This window comes from Xenopus laevis, chromosome 4L, assembly GCF_017654675.1.
Source record: "Xenopus laevis strain J_2021 chromosome 4L, Xenopus_laevis_v10.1, whole genome shotgun sequence".
Taxonomy (NCBI): domain Eukaryota; kingdom Metazoa; phylum Chordata; class Amphibia; order Anura; family Pipidae; genus Xenopus; species Xenopus laevis.
Window position 1 is genome coordinate 124,665,461 of NC_054377.1, and position 16,757 is coordinate 124,682,217.

Below are 16,757 nucleotides of genomic sequence, written 5' to 3' on the forward strand. Positions count from 1 at the left end.
CCAAAAATATCAGTAAATGAAAAATAAAAGAAGAAAGAATACATCTCATTGTCGCATGAGTACAGTAACAGTATGAAATTAAACACATAAATAAAAAAAAAAAAAAAAAAAAACAGAAAAAGAAAATAAAGTAAAAAGTAAAAGTAAAAGTAAAAACGGCGGCTGGGCTAGGTGTCAAAGTAAACGAGAACAATAATCATGAGCATAATCAAGGGCACATGCAGTGAGAGGACCCAAAGGAAAGGAGACAGGTTATACATGCAATGCTGAGAAAAGCAAGGGGTCATTTTCACACATTAACCAGGGCAACCAAATCTTATCGTAGGCCTCCAGGTCGTTTTGCAACATGTAAGACAATCTTTCGTTAGCTGCAATGTCAATTATCTTTGCTTTAAGCATGAGAATAGGGATAGTGGGTTTTTAGTGTTATTATAATTTTAACTGCAAGGTTCTCACTCAGCAGATTTTATTTTATAGCATGGATTCAATCATGCAGCTCCAAAATACAGCCCTATACTATCTATGGGGCATATTTACCCAATATATACTGTATACACACAAAACAAGCTGATTTTTATTATCCCTTAGCGGGCATACTAAGGGAGTTATTTATCAAAGGTTTAAAGTTAGCATTTCTTAGACCTCGAATGAACTCACAACTTGAATGGTTTCTAATTTATGATAAAACTCGAATTAGAGAGTTTGGGGTTCACAACCTGAAAGCTCAAATTGATCGAGCTTTCGGCGGAAAAGAACTCGAATCACTTAAACTGATCAGGTTTTTGGGCAAAACCCACCGGAAAACCCTTGAACATCATGAAGGCTATTAACATCTTCAAATGGTTCAAGGAACCCCTGCCATTGACTTCTCCATGATCTCGACAGGTATAAGATGGTGTATTTTTGGATCCAAGATATTTCCAGGGTCGGGGTATACTAATGTGGAAAAATTTGAGTTAAAAAAAAAAACAACCTAGAAAAATTAGAGTTTTTTAAACCCAAAATAAGCTTGAAAACTTCAATTTTTCGCAGAGAACACAACTCAAACCTTAATAAATCTGCCCCTTAGTGTTCTTTTCTCAGGGGCACTTCTTGCCCTCATGCTGCCTGATATATCAGACCTGGTTAAAAAACACAAATCAGAATTTTAGCATCAAGCTCCCTTCATGCTAAAATGTATTTTGCAACGTGTAATGTATTTTCATCCACAACCCATTTATCAGGCCTTCTACAAGGCAAAGGGGGGAAAATGGGAAGCTGCTTCCTGTCAAAGGGGTAGGGTAAGGGCCAACCAAATGTCCCGGTGTCTCATTTATAACAAAATATTTTATTCAGGAGAAGTTTGTTTATTATTATGTTTACTAGACGTGACAAATAAATAAATACATATCTAGCCTATCACAAATAAAACATTTGCCTTGATCTACCACTTACAATTCAAATTTTATTACGAATAAATAAACCATCAGATCAGAAGTGCCAGGCACAATAAAGTCGATTAGTTAGTGAGCTGCCATAATAAATAATAATGTTACACTCTAAGCATTATTTAGAGACTCAAACAAATTCAAGCAGCCATAATTTTCTGCTCTATTAAACTGATTATTTCCTTCTGAGTGGAGTCAGATGTCATTCCATATACATCATTGTAGCAAAATCCTGGCTAGGATCTGTGCTCAGAAGATCTGCCAGTAATGTTAAACATAATTGTAGTGTATTACATGGGTTTTGTTAATCTCAAAGCTGTTATCAGGAGTCAACAGGAAGTTGTAAGGACTGGGAATGTGTCTCTCTCCTGTTGATGATGCCCTGATAACACAGACACCAGATGAATATAATATAATTTGTCTTCTGTTCGTTTCAGAAGGAAGGCTATATTACGATTTGATAATGAGCTCCTACGATGCCTAGTTCATCAGTGTAAAGCCTGAAAATTCCTACTGTTGTTCAAGAACAAGGTCATGCTTAATTCCTTTGAAAGACTCCAGTAATGGCCACGTCCGACATTTCTTGATTATTTCACGTGTATGACAGGAGGTTGATATCATAACACCCATCCACCTGGACAAAAACAATTAAAAATATAATTCTCAAGAGTCAATTGTCATGGGTAAGAATCTGCAACCGACAGCGCTCTAGTTAAGCTGTCTTTAGCTGTTGTTGAACCACTATTCCCTGCATCACACAACAGTTTTTGACTTAATGGGATTTTAGCTGTTGTAAAACAGAAAAAGATGGCCTAACTTAAAGGATCCAGGATTCCCAATAAACTAGTAAGAACCTTCAATGACTGGAGCCTATATGGCATTATATCAAACTAAATTAGGGACAAGCCAGATATTTAATTGCAAGACAGTACAATATTGTTTCCGTTATGTATGACATGCTATCAGCTTGTTTATTTCTGAGGGCTATAGGACATAAGGCGTTCTAATTATTGCTACCAGTGATGACAAAATGCTGTTGGTTATTGTGAGTTACTTACTATGGGTGTGGCACTACTAGCTTTATGACATTCCTGATTTACATTATTTTATTCCTCCCCCCCCACGCTAGACTGTGCCCATATCGCTCCTTAAAGGAACAGTAACATCAAAAAATAAAAATGTTTAAAATAAAAATATAATGCAGTGTTGCCCTGCACTGGTAAAACTGCCGTGTTTGCTTCAGAAACACTACTATTGTTAACATACGTAAATGCTTGCATGCATGCTGTGTAGCAATGAGGGCAGCCATTCAAAGGAGAAAAGGCTCAGTTTACACAGCAGATAGCAGATAAGGTCTGTAGAACATAATGGTGTTATCTATTATCCACTATTTAACCTGTGCCATATAGACTTTTGTCAATTTCCACCATTGCTACACCGCAGCTTGTTTATATGAACTATAATAGTGTTTCTGAAGCAAACACATCAGTTTTCCTATGCAGGGCGATACTACATTATATTTTCATTACTTTAAAACACAAATTTGTTGGTGTTACTGTTCCTTTAAGCAGGTGATCCAATATACTCACATCAAATCTCCCAACGTTCGCTGTACTCTGATTGGCTCTCATCATTTCAGTCAGCACCCACATTTGTTGCATCTCACTTGACACTTTGTCAGGATCTGGGAGGCCCTAGAAAAGGGAAATCAAGCTATTAAAATAGAAAAGATTGCATTTCTTCTTGTTTGCCCCCATAAAGCATCGACAGCTTTTGTTCGTACTTGTTTATTAGAAGAGGTCAATGGTGAATCTCCTGACTATTTTATTACACTAAACAGTTCAGAAGGGCACTTAGCTTCACAGCAATAACCAAGCATATGTATAAACCCATACAAACAATTGCAAAGTTTATTTCTGACTGAAGAGAAATAAAACATGCATCTACATTTTTTTTGTAAGTGCAAATCTAACTTTCAACATTTTTTTTGAAAGTTTTTATTTAACATTTTAACCTTTTCAACAAGTTTCAGCTCCTTCTGTCCATCTTTGTGGTTTGCTAGCAAGCACAATTAAATTCTTTCACTTCACTCTGCAGAATAAACATGGCAACTTCTTAAACTCACTCACCTTGTGTAGATTTTGTAGCTGCTCCTCTTGAGGTAGGCGAGAAAGCCAACACGAGAACCTTTTTTGTGGACTCTTATATTAAGGACAAAAAAAATAAAAATATCAACTGCTCAGGAGTGTAGGGAAACAAAAACGGTTATTTCGTATAATGTTTCCTTGCTCACTTAGACATAATGAGAATGAAGAGATTATTACCATAAGAGATATTACCCATAAGAGTACAGGTATGGCACCTGTTATCCAGAATGCTTGCGACCTTGGGTTTTCCAGATAACAGATCTTTCTATAATTTGGATCTTCATACCTTAAATCTACTAGAAATTCATTTATACATTAAATAAACCTAATAGGCTGTCTTTTCATCCAATAAGGATTAATTATATCTTAGTTTGGATTACGTTCAAGGTGCTGTTTTATTATTACAGAGAAAAAGGAAATATTTTATATTTTTAAAATTTGGATTATTTGGATAAAATTGAGTCTATGTGAGATGGCCTATCTTTAATTTAGAGCTTTCTGAATAATGGGTTTCCGGATAATGGATAAGTAAACCTTCTTGATCGAGGACACTTAAAATCTGACACAGGCAGTTCTAAAGAGCCTATGGAAAGTGGAGGTTGCATTACTAGTGCTAAACTGCACCTCCACAATTACCCATAGACAGGAATCAGATCTTTCTTTTAATTTTCTAGAGCATGGGCTGATATTACCTGCAGGTCAGGTGATTAGCCAATACAACTGCCAGATTCACCATATAATCTGGAATGTATGGCCCGCTCGCACAAACTGGCCTTCTTTAGATATCCCCTGGTGCGCGGTGATGGAGGCATCGGCACCCTCCCAGACAGTCAGTTCCAAAAATTCATTGGCACTCGCGGCATGCTTGACAAAGGGGTACAACCTGCACAGCTGCAAATAAACACGCAAGGGATTTTCCCTGCTTGAATCAACCGTGAGTGCCAGTGAATTTTTGTAACCATATAATCTATCAGACCCATTTGGCTCAGCACCTTAGTGGCCAGTTTGGAGTTTCAGTTAATGGCCATCTTACATTATAGTAGACTTATAAGAGCTATTTGCTCATGGGCTGGTAATTTAACGTCTGAGTTTGTAAACAAAGCCATAAAAAGGGCCTGAAGTGAGAAGGGTTCCTGAGTATCTGGGAGAAAATATGAACCAAATGTAGTCATGGGATGTTGTGAAGATGCGTCTGGTTATGTGAAATGTGTCAGGTGAATGCCTTTGCCTGTATGGTGAAATGATCGTCTGGTACATGACAACAGATCTATGCATTTCTGATATATTCTTTTTGATATTTTAAGGAAGTTTATGGCAGCTGTTCATGAAAACAGCAGCCTCCAATTCCTATGCTAAAACCGTGCATTGCTCAGCAATCTGCAACCCCCCTTTTGGCATAGACAATACTTTCTGCAGCTAAAATACATCATGAATCTGGAACCTGTTTCTTAGTGGGATTTATTTGCAACTCTTCCAAATTAAAGTTTAGCCAGATTGGAGACGGCTGCCTAAGGATCAGTCGGAGCGATGTCACGTGATCTGTATCACACAGCATCTAAAAGGAAATATATACAAACATACATTATTCAGATTATTTTAGAATGAATTATGTAGAACTTTAGTTTTGCAGTGTATTTCTAAACTTTTTTTTAAAAGGTATTTATTTTTTTCCAACTTCCAGAAGCATACAAAATAAAGTGCATACAGGAAAAAAGTTATTACAGATATATTGCATTTCGTATCTCTGAAAGCCGTATTTTGATTTACAACCTTGGGATCCCCAACAAAGAGGTAGGTGACAAGAGTAGAGAAAGAAAGGAGAAGTAGAAAAAGAAGAACAGTGTAGAGAAGAAATAGGGGGGGGGGTGGACCAATCTGCACAGGAAACAAAGCAATAAACCAGCAGCACAAGTTATTGAAAGCCTACTTGAGACATTAGGACATTGCAATAAACTATCAACCACATTGAAAACCATATGCAGAGTAGGAATTGGTGTTTGGACAATCCAAATAATGCTAGTCAGCCAGGGTTTAAGTGGGGGCTTCAAGCCAGTCCATTGGTTGGGTCGGAATAGTTACAGTTCTATTAGTATAAGATTCGTTTCGCAACAACCAAAGTGTCCAGATTTTATTGAATTTCGTAGGGCACCCCCTTGCATAATAAATCTGTTCCAGAGCGGGCAGTGTTTGCTCCACCTGAGCTATCCAGAAGTGTAGGGTAGGAGGACTCTCGTCTTTCCATTTTATGGCTATTGCCCGTTTTGCATGGAACAGGAGAAAGGTGAGCAGAGTCCTTTCTGTTCCTGAAGAGGTAGTATCCTGTAGGTAGTTGAGTAGTAAAACCGTAGGGTGGAACTCCACTGGCATAGCCATAAGCTGAGTTATATAATCAGCTATTTCTGTCCAGAAGTGCTGGATTTGGGCACATTCCCAGACCATGTGAAAAAAATCTGCATTAGGGCTATTGCATCTGTTGCACTTGTCCGGGAAATCTGGATTCATTTTATGTAGAGTGTAGGGGGTATAATAGGCCCGGTGCAAGTATTTAAATTGAATAAGTCGGTCCCTGGATCTGATCAAGGGGGTAAGAGAATTAACCAGAATATAGGACCATTGCTCCATTGTAAGATCCGGAATGTTAACAGTCCACTTCTGCAGCAGTTCCTGCTTTGTGGTTTGGTAGCTGGTACGCAATAAAGAGTATATTGCGGATAGTGGTTTGGTGAGATGTTCCTTGCGTACTAGAGTCTCTAGTCGGGAAAGTTCAATCCTGGGAGCATTGGACTGAAATTGTTGAGTGAGAGCATGTCTCAACTGTAGGTAACGAAAAAACATTCCATTAGGCAGACCAAATTTGTCCTTAAGTTGTTGAAAGGAAAAAAGTACATTATCTAAATACAAATCCCCGAGATATTTCACATTGTAGTAAGCCCATAGCTGAGGGTCTGGTACAGTAAGAAGTTGCGACAGATTAACGTTAAACCATAATGGGGTGTGAGGAGATAGGGTCCGGGCACCCGTGCCCAATCTCTTACAGCCCAACTGCCAAGCTTTAACCACATTTTGCATCATTGGAGTAATATTGGTAGAGAAAGAAGCCTTTCTATAAATCAGATTACACAACCCTTCAAGCGACCCTGCTATTTGAGCTTCTAGAAGTGTCACTGGGTCTTCAGGCGTTGGGGTTTGCCACCACCTCAAAGGTGTCAATTGGGCTGCTATAAAATAGTCAAACATGTCAGGGGCAGCTAGTCCGCCCTCCTGCAGCAAGGATGTCAGGGCATTGTATTTAACCCTAGTAGCTCCCGGAGACCAATAGAGTTTGTTAAGTTGCATCCTAAGCAGTTTAAAGAAAGAGGCAGGCAGCCAAACTGGTGATTGTCTAAATACATAGAGGAACTTGGGGAGGAACTTCATTTTGAACAAATTTATCCTGCCAAGTAATGATAAAGGGAGCTTGAGCCATTTTTCAATTGTTTTTTGGAGAGAGTCCATTAGAGGGTCAATATTCAATGACCTATATCTATCCAGGTTCGGATGTACATGTATCCCTAAGTATTTCAGCGTGTCTACCTGTGTCAGTGGAAGGGAAGGGTCAATTACCTCAGAAGCTTTCGGATCTAACAGCAATAGAGAGGATTTGGTCCAATTAATTTTGAGGCCTGAGAAAAGAGTGTGGTTATCAATTAGGGTTAAGGCGTGTTTCAGTGAGGGGCCCGGGTCATGTAGATAAAGCAAGGTGTCATCTGCAAATAGGGAAATTTTTTCCCTGAGATTGCCCAATTCAAAGCCCCTAATTTCTTCGCTATCCCTAATAAGGCATGCTAGAGGTTCCATAGCAAGCGCAAATAGGCCTGGCGATAAGGGGCAACCCTGTCTGGTACCTCTAGTTAATGTTATCGGTTCAGAGAGTTCCAGATTCGACAGTATTCTAGCAGTAGGATTATTATATAACATCCGCAACCATGCCAAAAATTTTTTGCGAAAGCCAAACATTTTCAGAGTTTCCCACAAATAAACCCACTCAACCGAGTCAAATGCCTTCTCGTTGTCGAGAGAGGCAATGACTCTGGTACCTGGATTATCAGATGTCACAACAATGTTAGTGTACAGCCGCCTAAGATTAAGTTCAGCAGCTTTATGAGGTATAAAGCCCACTTGGTCAGGGGCAACTAGAGACTGAATAACAAGGTTGAGGCGTCTGGCTAATACCTTTGTTAGGATTTTAGAGTCCGAGTTAATAAGTGAGATGGGTCGATAGGAAGAATGATGTAACGGGTTCTTACCAGGCTTTAAAATCAGAACTATTGTGGCATCTGCAAATGATGGCGGGAGAGTTCCCGAAATTAGGGAATGATTAAATAACTCAGTGAGTTGTGGAGCTAGAGTAGATGCATGCGAGACATACCAAGCGTTTGGCAGACCATCGGGACCCGGGGTTTTACCAGATGGAAGTGAAGCTATGGCCTCTAGGACTTCTTGTTCCTGTATTGGGAGGTCCAGGAGTTCTCTATATTCTAGAGGGAGATTGGGAAGACCTAGCCGGTGAAGGTAAGCTCGAACTTCATTGGGATGTTTATTGATTCTAGAAGTATATAGGGCTTGGTAGTAATCTGCTAAGCTTTGATTGATTTGAGTTGGGTTTGTGAGAAGCGTGTCATCGTCTAGCTGTAGTGCGTGAATAGCTGTCCTGGGTTGATCCTCTCTTGCCAACAAAGCTAGCATTTTACCATTTTTGTCGCCTTTCTCATATAGAGCAAATTTATAATGTAAATGTTTTTTATGGGCGCTCTTCCATTGTATTTGAGCATATAACCTCTGGGCCACAACGTATTGATCTTTTAATTGCTCAGTAGGGTTCCGAATATATCCCGCCTCAGCCTCCCGCAGTCCATGCTCCGCGTCAGCTAAAGAACAGGCCGATTTCTTCCTAGTAAAGGCAATAGCTGAAATATATTCTCCTCTAATAAAAGCTTTCATTGCATCCCAGACCAAAGGCAGGGAGGCTGTATTAATATTCTCTTGAAAGTAGGTAGTGAGTGAGAGTTGTATAGTTTTTTGTATATCTGGATGGGTAATCCAGTGCGGGCTAAGTCTCCACATTTTATTTTTAGGATTTGGGTACAGAATCCATGTAATTAGCAGCGGAGCATGGTCAGAGATTCCCCTGGGAAGAAACTCTGCTTTGACTATTTTGGAAGATAAGTCAGGAGAGGCAAAAGCGAGATCAATTCTGGACATTGCTCCCCTAGAGTAACAAGAGAACATCTTTTTGGTGGGATTACATTCCCTCCAGACATCTACAAACCCTGAGGTTTGTGCCCAGCTTCTCAAGCCACCAGGGTCAGCCCTGCCTAAAGTAGATAGGGATAAGCGGTCCTGCTCCCCATTCATGACTGCGTTAAAATCCCCAAGTATCAATGTCGGGCCAAGAGGCAGGTCCGCAATATGGTGGAGTAAATCGTATAATAGCATATCTTGGAAAGGAGGAGGGACATATACACTAACCAGAATATATGGCATACCAGCTAAGGAGGCTTGTATAAGAGTAAACCTACCCTCCGGGTCATTCTTTAAATGAAGGAGTTGAAAAGGGAGTGACTTATTTATCAAAATGGAGGTACCTCTAGAATAATTGGAATAGGCCGTGTGATAGGACTGTGCAATCCAGGGTTTTCTAAGGAAGGTAGAGTTAGTAGTTTGGGATAAGTGAGTCTCCTGGAGACAGATAATATGGGGGTTCCGTTTACGTAAAAAGCTAAATACCAAGGATCTCTTTAATGGAGAACTTAGCCCCCTAACATTCCAAGATATAGCAGTTATCTCCGTCATTGCATAAAAACAAACCAATGAACCATCTCCCTCCCAAAGAGAGATGCAGAGCGTAAGAGAAATAGCATAGGGAAAAGAGAAGAAAAGAGAAGATAGCGAAGAGGGACAGCAGAGACATGAAATAACCAACACAACCCACCCTACTTCTCCCAAAAGTGGAGAAGTTTTGCACCCTTAACATTTTACAACCAAGGAGGGTGTACCCAAACCGTACACCAAGTTAGATTAACCAGCAGATCAAAAGAGAGCAGTATGCATCAATACAATTGAACTGTATCAAATAACAAAAGTTGTGCTATAGCACCGTGTATGTAGCAGGGCCTGTAATCCGTTGTAGCTCCGTAGGCCCACTTAAGCCAGGAGGCGTTGAGTGGGAAGCCATGTGGGTTACCCGATAAAGTGTGTGGAGAGAAATACGTTACCAAACCAGAACTGTGTTGCAGGGCTGCTATAAGAGTGGAACATGAGAACTTAGGATTGCCTATGCGACTGCGGTTGTTGGTCCAGCCATTTGGAGACTTCAGTAGGAGTAGTAAAAAAGTGAGTGCGCCCATCCGCTGAGATTCTAAGCTTGGCTGGGTACAACATAGCATATTGGAGACCCGTTTCTCGGAGACGCCGTTTAACCGCTGTGAATTGTTGCCGTTGCTTACGTAGGTCGTTGGAGAAATCAGGGTATAGGGAAATGAGAGCATTCTCAAACCGTAGTTCCCCTTTACGACGGGCGGCAGCAAGTGCGGCATCCCTGTCTCTGAAATTCAAAAACCGTGCAATAATAGGCCGCGGAGGAGCCCCAGGGGGCGGTGGTCTACCTGGGATACGATGAGCACGTTCAATAATAAAGGCAGTGGAGAAGGCCTCTGGACCAAGTTCCTCCTGGAGCCATCGTTCCAGAAACTTGGTAGTATCCGGGCCTTCAGCTCTTTCGGCAAAGCCTACAATCCTTATATTGTTCCTGCGGAGCCGATTCTCCAAATCATCAGCTTTGGCCTCCGCAGCGTCAAGCCTATGACGCAGTTGTTCAATGCGATCAGGCATAGGGTTACAGAGATCTTCTAGGCCGCCTACCCTCCTCTCAACCTCAGTAGTGCGTTCTCTCACCTTTTGCACATCCTGCCGAAGTATCGAAAAGTCCACTTTTAATTCCTCAACCTTCGCCATTGTGGCAGCATGGCAGGTTTGTATAGTAGCCTTTAGGACTGTAACAACTTCCGCTAAAGTTAAATCAGCAGGCTGAGGCAGTGCTGTTACGCCCAAGGGGTCACCTACTTGTGACGAGTGGAAGTTTGGGGCTGATATTGCCCCCGACTCCGTATCATCAGTTGTCGAGTGGTCCCCGGAATCATCGAGAGGTAGCGGAGAGGAGGGAGCATGTTGTTGCTGCTGTGGAGCGGCACTGCGTAGTTCCGCCATCTTGGCGGGCCTCGCGGCGGTGCGGAGATGTGCTCTAATATCTGAAGATTCAGCGGCTTGTTGCTTTTTCTTGCCCATCTGTTAAGTTCTGTAGAAGTAGTTGAGTCAAAAGGCGGGTTACATACCACCCAAGTCAGGATATCTGGCCGGATTTAGTAGGCTAACTACGGAGCTAAGCAAAAAGACGTCCGCTCACATTGCCAGTTAACCACGCCCCTCGTGTATTTCTAAACTTAATTGCTACTTAAAGCAGTAGCTGCCTGGCAATTTATAGTGAATTACTGGTCTTGACGGCTGAAAAAAAAATGTAGCAGGTGCTAGCTGATTAAAAGACCTTGAGGAGAGCTTTATTCTGCTGCATGGTTTCACATCCAGAAAATGCTGTTTTCAATTTTTATTATGTTAAATTACCATTTACATTTGTATTAATGAACATGGGAGAGTTCATTGGAAATACTTTTTCTTTCATTATAAATAAAACTGGGGGGGGGGGCTATCCTCTTTAATTTTACATTTGTACTTCTTCCTACTTTTTTCAAAGGCACCAGGACTCTAAGTTAAAGTTAGTAGTACAAGATGAAAAGAAAAGGCCTGTGGAGCTACATTATAACCAATGATTTAGACAGATCTGTCATTGGTGCAATCACCAGTAGCAACCAACAAAAAAGAGTATTGATCGATCTAGCTGAGGAAGACAGACAATAACTCATTTTTGATTGGTTATTATGTTTTACTGGGGCTAATATTTACAAAGGCAGTAACCCATAGCAACCAGTGCAAATGATGAAAGCAGCTGACTTGCTGGTTACTGCACTGGAGTGAAATTGAACTTGTGTAATGAAACAGAGGTTAATTAATTGCACTAATTCATTGTGGATTGTTGATTGACAATCATTAGCACAAGCCACTTTAGAATTAAGGATTGAAGTCCAATTAATTATTTATTTAAGCACTTGCAGTTTAGATATCGTAATTAATTGAAGGAGGTGTAATTAATTGCACTAATTTATTGTTGATTAAGTTACGGATAAAATCATTGTTGGGTCGTTTTTGGGGATATACTAGCGAAATATATAGTTGGCATAATTTTCCCTGTTTAATTGAGGGTCGAATTATATAGCACAAATGCATTTCGAAATTTAACCCAAACAAGGGATGTATATTTAATAAATTGATTAATAAGGGGTTCCTTTTTCGACAATATACAACTCTTCCAGGTTTTGACATCACCATGTCAGTATCACTTTAAAAAAAATGGCTGCCCAGCTTATTGCCCAACTAAGGGAGACAACCAGCAAATCTATATAACTGAAAATTCACTAAGCAAAACATAAGGAAAAAGCACAAGAAGCTGCAAACACAACACAACACAACCTAATAACAGTCTTTTCTTCAGCTAAAAGGAGATCAACATTTTTGTCCAAGAGTTAACTGCCATGAAGAATTTTAGAACTTGTCCTCAGTTTTCACTATTAATTGTAAAATACGGTACCCACGCTTATTTTATTTGCCAAAAAAAGATCTGTATATCCTCTATAGTATTCATACTTCATATCTGACCAGTTGTTAGCTTCTTCAATAATTTCTACCCAGCTTGCTATCTATGCTCTATTACAGTGACAGGAAACTTTCTGCAGTTATTAAAGGTGACAAGAGATCTTGATTTCTGTAGGTCTGTAATAACTGGAGTCTGATTCTTCTTTCTGGGTTGCATTTTTTGTCATTTGCATTCTGTTCCCTCTCACCTGGTGTCTGTGCAATGACACATAGTCCTGGGATCCCTCCTCTGTGTGTGGGTTTGGCATAAGACGAAGATTTCGGATACATGTATGCCATACAGCAGGGCAGGCCACTGACTCTGAAGGCCTCTTTTGCTGGATCTTCACACTCAGAAAAGCAGTATAATAATTCTTAAATGTGATCTCCTGAACCTGAGATGTAAGATACAGAGCAGGGAGTATTAATGTAGCTCAATGCCCTATATTAATATTGTGTTAATATAAGTGCAACCATCACATAAAAAATGGCCCAATTGTAAAGTATAGAGAAACACTATTCCTCTTTACCCCCACCTCTCCAGTAAAGAATTGCCTCATGCTTGGTTAGAGACATCAACATTCAGATATGGTGAGTCATTACTAGCACTGCTATATTAATGTGCAGTCGCAGCAGCACTATGCTCTGTTCTTCCCATGCTCTTACTCTACCAGTGACTCTACCAGTGCTAAATTACCTACTGATATCTAATGGTTTCAAAATGGAGCAGTTTTTAGTACCGAAAACACGAGAACAATTAGGAGGTGATTTATCAAAGGTTGAGTTGTGTTTTCCTGAAAAATTTGGAGGGTAGTTTCAGTAAAAATTCAAATTTTTTGGGTTAAAAAGAAAAACTCACATTTTTTTTGACCCGAAGCTGATAATCCGAAAATACTCCAGTGAAAACCTGTCGAGGTCATGTAGAAGTCAATGGCAGAGGTCCCTTGAACCATTTGAAGATGTTTTTAGCCTTCATGATTTTTTTTTCTGGTGGTTTGCTCTCGAAAACTCAATCAATTAAAGCTATAACTCAGCGATAACTCAATTAGTGTATTCGAGTTCCTCCCCATTACATTAATTCGAGTTTTTTTACATCTCAGGTTTTTTTCAGAAATAAGCAAACATTCAAGTTGTGAGTTTATTCGAGGTAGAAAAAAAAACTCACAAATGCGGCCTTTGATAAATAACCCCCTTAGTGTGTCATTAGTCAAGTAACAAGACTAAATAAATAAAAGTGATTACAGTAGCACTGTTCTGCACTTACATCAACCGGCTGATTTTTGGGAAATGTGACATCGATGACGTACACACCAGGCCGGCTGATTTCAGTCTTCACATCTCCCACCTGCAATGGGACAGGGGGTTTGACTGTGTAAGGGACGGACTCCTGGGCCATGATTTACACTGCAGAGATGAAGGTCTTGCAAGGATTCTGAACAAATGCAAAAAAACAAAAAATTATTTTAAAAAAAATATTTATTGGTATTGTTGGTATTTCCTTTCTTAATTCAGGGAAAAGCAACCCAGTTTACATAATTATTTAACAATATGGAAATGTTGCCTCTTAGCATTGCAGTCATCAGCACAATTTATATGCACACAGTTGCTTGGAAATACTAACTGCCCATACATGGCCGACAAGAGGCAGATGATAGCATTACATCAAACTGATCTATTAAAGAAATACTGAAGTGCACATCACCTATATTACTACAGACAAGTTCCTTTTCAATTCCACTAACTTGCGGCCCTTGTATCTATTTTTGGGCCCATGCTAAGCCTGCTGAATAGAACAGAACTCCAAATTTTAAGATAGAAAGGCAAATAATTTGGTTGGTGAGCCTAACTGCATAGTGTAAAACGCACCACTTCTGCTGCATAAAGATCTGGAATATTTGAACTATCTGAATATCATAACCAGGGGCACTCACCCTACTTTAATGTGTGAATATCAGTTACTGTATCTATTTCAGAAGATAAATATCAGTTCAAGCAACCCAGTTTAAACAATTAAAAGTCTGGCTTATTAATACCATTTTAAATGCACACATTGTTACAGGTATAAATGTAGCCAGTTTTTGGGATACATCATATTTTCAAATATTAGAGGTAAAAGTAGAGGTCATCTCAAACCTGTAGGACTAGAAGCCACCAATGATACAGAACATGTACAAGATTTTAAAGTCATTGCACAGAGGAAAATAAAGGGCAATTTTCTGTATCCTATGAATACTCCCTAACACCAACTGTTATAATGCATAACCCATGTAAGTTGTCCTGCAACACTTATGGAGTATAAATGTAAAAAAAAAAAAAAAGATTCATATGGTTATACAGATGCGAAAATCGATGCATCCCTAGAAAATCCATTTGGACTATTTTAATTTTAGGATCTCTATGGTCACCTTATGCATAATAGGCATCACATTGTTAAGAATTCTGTAAAATTAAATAAATCAAAACTTTAAAGATTGGCAGTTTGGAAAATACAGACGTGTTTACTTATTTTGGATTAGTTAATAAATGGTTTTCTGGAGTCAATAACATTTTTGGTGATTGTAGCACACATCAAAAAAAAACCTGAATTTATCTCATAATGCTAATTAAAAAAGCTCAACCAAACTATCATGCCCGATTTAAGCTCATTTATGAATAAAAAAAACGTGATTTAATCGGATCGTGAAAAACTCAATAAACTCTATCGAAACCTTTCATGCTTTTTCCCTGAATCTCTAGTTTTTGCCCAAAAACCCTGGAAAGGCAGTATTGGGGATATAATAAATCTTGAAAAATGCAAGTTTTTTTCCCCACAAAAAAAAATTTACATTTGGAGAAGCTGAAGTGAGAACCAAGAACATGTATATGCATTTTTCATGGTGGGATCTCTACCATGCCACATACTTTAATACTCTTATACATACTCAACATTAATCTGTTCTGGTCAGAAGACTTTTGGCATTCATATTACAAGCATTTGTATCTTTGTAACAAATAAAATATGGGAGATGCTGCATTTCATAAATATATGTTTTTTCAAGCTTTCAGGGGTATAATAAATTAATTAAATCTAAATTATTTATATTAAATATAAATTATTAAATCTTGGAAATTTAAATTTTTAACCTGAAAATTTGAGTTTTGACTTGAAAACTCAAGATTTTCTGGTTAACTACAACTCGACCTTTAATAAATCTGCCCCCAAAAGTTAACTAAAAGGTGAACCACCATTTTAACAGCACCCCCAATCTGGTATACATGCACAGATGGTACAGAAGCATGGTCAAGGTCAGGAACAGTACCAGTCAAAATCTGGGTATGTAAAGGCTGCTGAAGAGTGATTAGGAGGAGGGCAATGAGGAAATATAAAGGTGAGAATATGGTAATAAACATGCAGCATGGTCTTTACTTGCAGAGCCCAGAGGGTGAATGTAGAATAGGTACAAGGGTCAATGAAGCAAATAAACTATATAGCTGTGGTGTGTGCCTCTACTAATTGAGCATAGTCCAGAGATCAATGTGAATTCCAAAATCATACACAGTAGTCTAATCCCAAAAAGACCCCCAGTCCAAGGTCCATGTAATTAAATGGAATAAAACAAAAAGCGAAAATGGGATAGACTTACGGTTAATTGAAAGGAGCCCAGGTGATATATAACAAGTAGGAAATTCTTTTTTAGGACATATTCATGCCTGATGCATTTCGTGCCAAGGGTGGGCACTTAAGGCCCACATACACAGGCCGATAAAAGCTGCCGACAGACCGAGTGTGGGGCCATCCAATGGGCTTCCCCGATCGATACATGCCCGAAAGTCGGGCAGATCTCATCGGATCACGGCCGCATCTATGCAGCCCCGCGATCCGACCACCCGTATCGGATCCATTCTGATCAGATCCACGGGCCTACGATCGGATCAGCCGATGTCGCCCACTTAAATGTGGGCATAACCTGTAGAGATCCGCTTGTTTGTTGACATCGCCAAAAGATCGAACCTCTATGTCTACGGCCACCTTTACTCATTGCCCACCCTTGGCAAGAAACACGTCAGGCTTGAATATGTCCTAATAAAGATTTTTCTACTTTTTATATATCATCTGGGCTCCTTTTTCAACTGGAAGTCTATCCCTTTTTCGCTTTTTGGTCAATGAAGCACAGGCAACAATGGTAAATATCATCATGACAGGGAGACAATTTACATTATCTGCAGACTGACTCCAGAAGAGACAAACGAATGGTACTAGCCCGGATCATGCGCTCTCCAAAGACCAATCAGTGGGCCGATCGATCAAGCGGTGAGATCAAGAGTAGAACGGGTTGTACAGTAACACTGTAGTCAGCTGACATTACAGAGTAAGCTCAGCAAAGGCTGGTCTGTCAGTTGCTACTCTAAAGGTTCCGCAGGT

At 39.7% G+C, this 16,757-nt stretch overlaps 1 protein-coding gene across 2 annotated transcripts; it reads right to left on the reverse strand.

Annotated features, from left to right (window-relative positions):
- Nucleotides 1–1,424: 1,424 nt before the first annotated feature.
- On the reverse strand, nt 1,425–16,731 carry nicn1.L (nicolin 1 L homeolog). 2 transcript variants are annotated; one of them, XM_018258944.2, is made up of 7 exons: nt 16,597–16,731; nt 13,620–13,787; nt 12,565–12,750; nt 5,016–5,129; nt 3,557–3,628; nt 3,017–3,121; nt 1,425–2,061 (listed from the first exon to the last, which is right to left on the reverse strand). In XM_018258944.2, exons 2-7 carry the CDS (start codon nt 13,749–13,751, stop codon nt 2,020–2,022), a joined length of 651 nt encoding a protein of 216 aa, XP_018114433.1. In that variant the 5' UTR covers nt 13,752–13,787; nt 16,597–16,731; the 3' UTR covers nt 1,425–2,019. The 2 variants fall into 2 exon arrangements, with proteins under 2 accessions (XP_018114433.1, XP_018114432.1); XM_018258943.2 differs by having other exon boundaries at nt 16,551–16,690.
- Between the last annotated feature and the right edge of the window lie 26 nt (nt 16,732–16,757).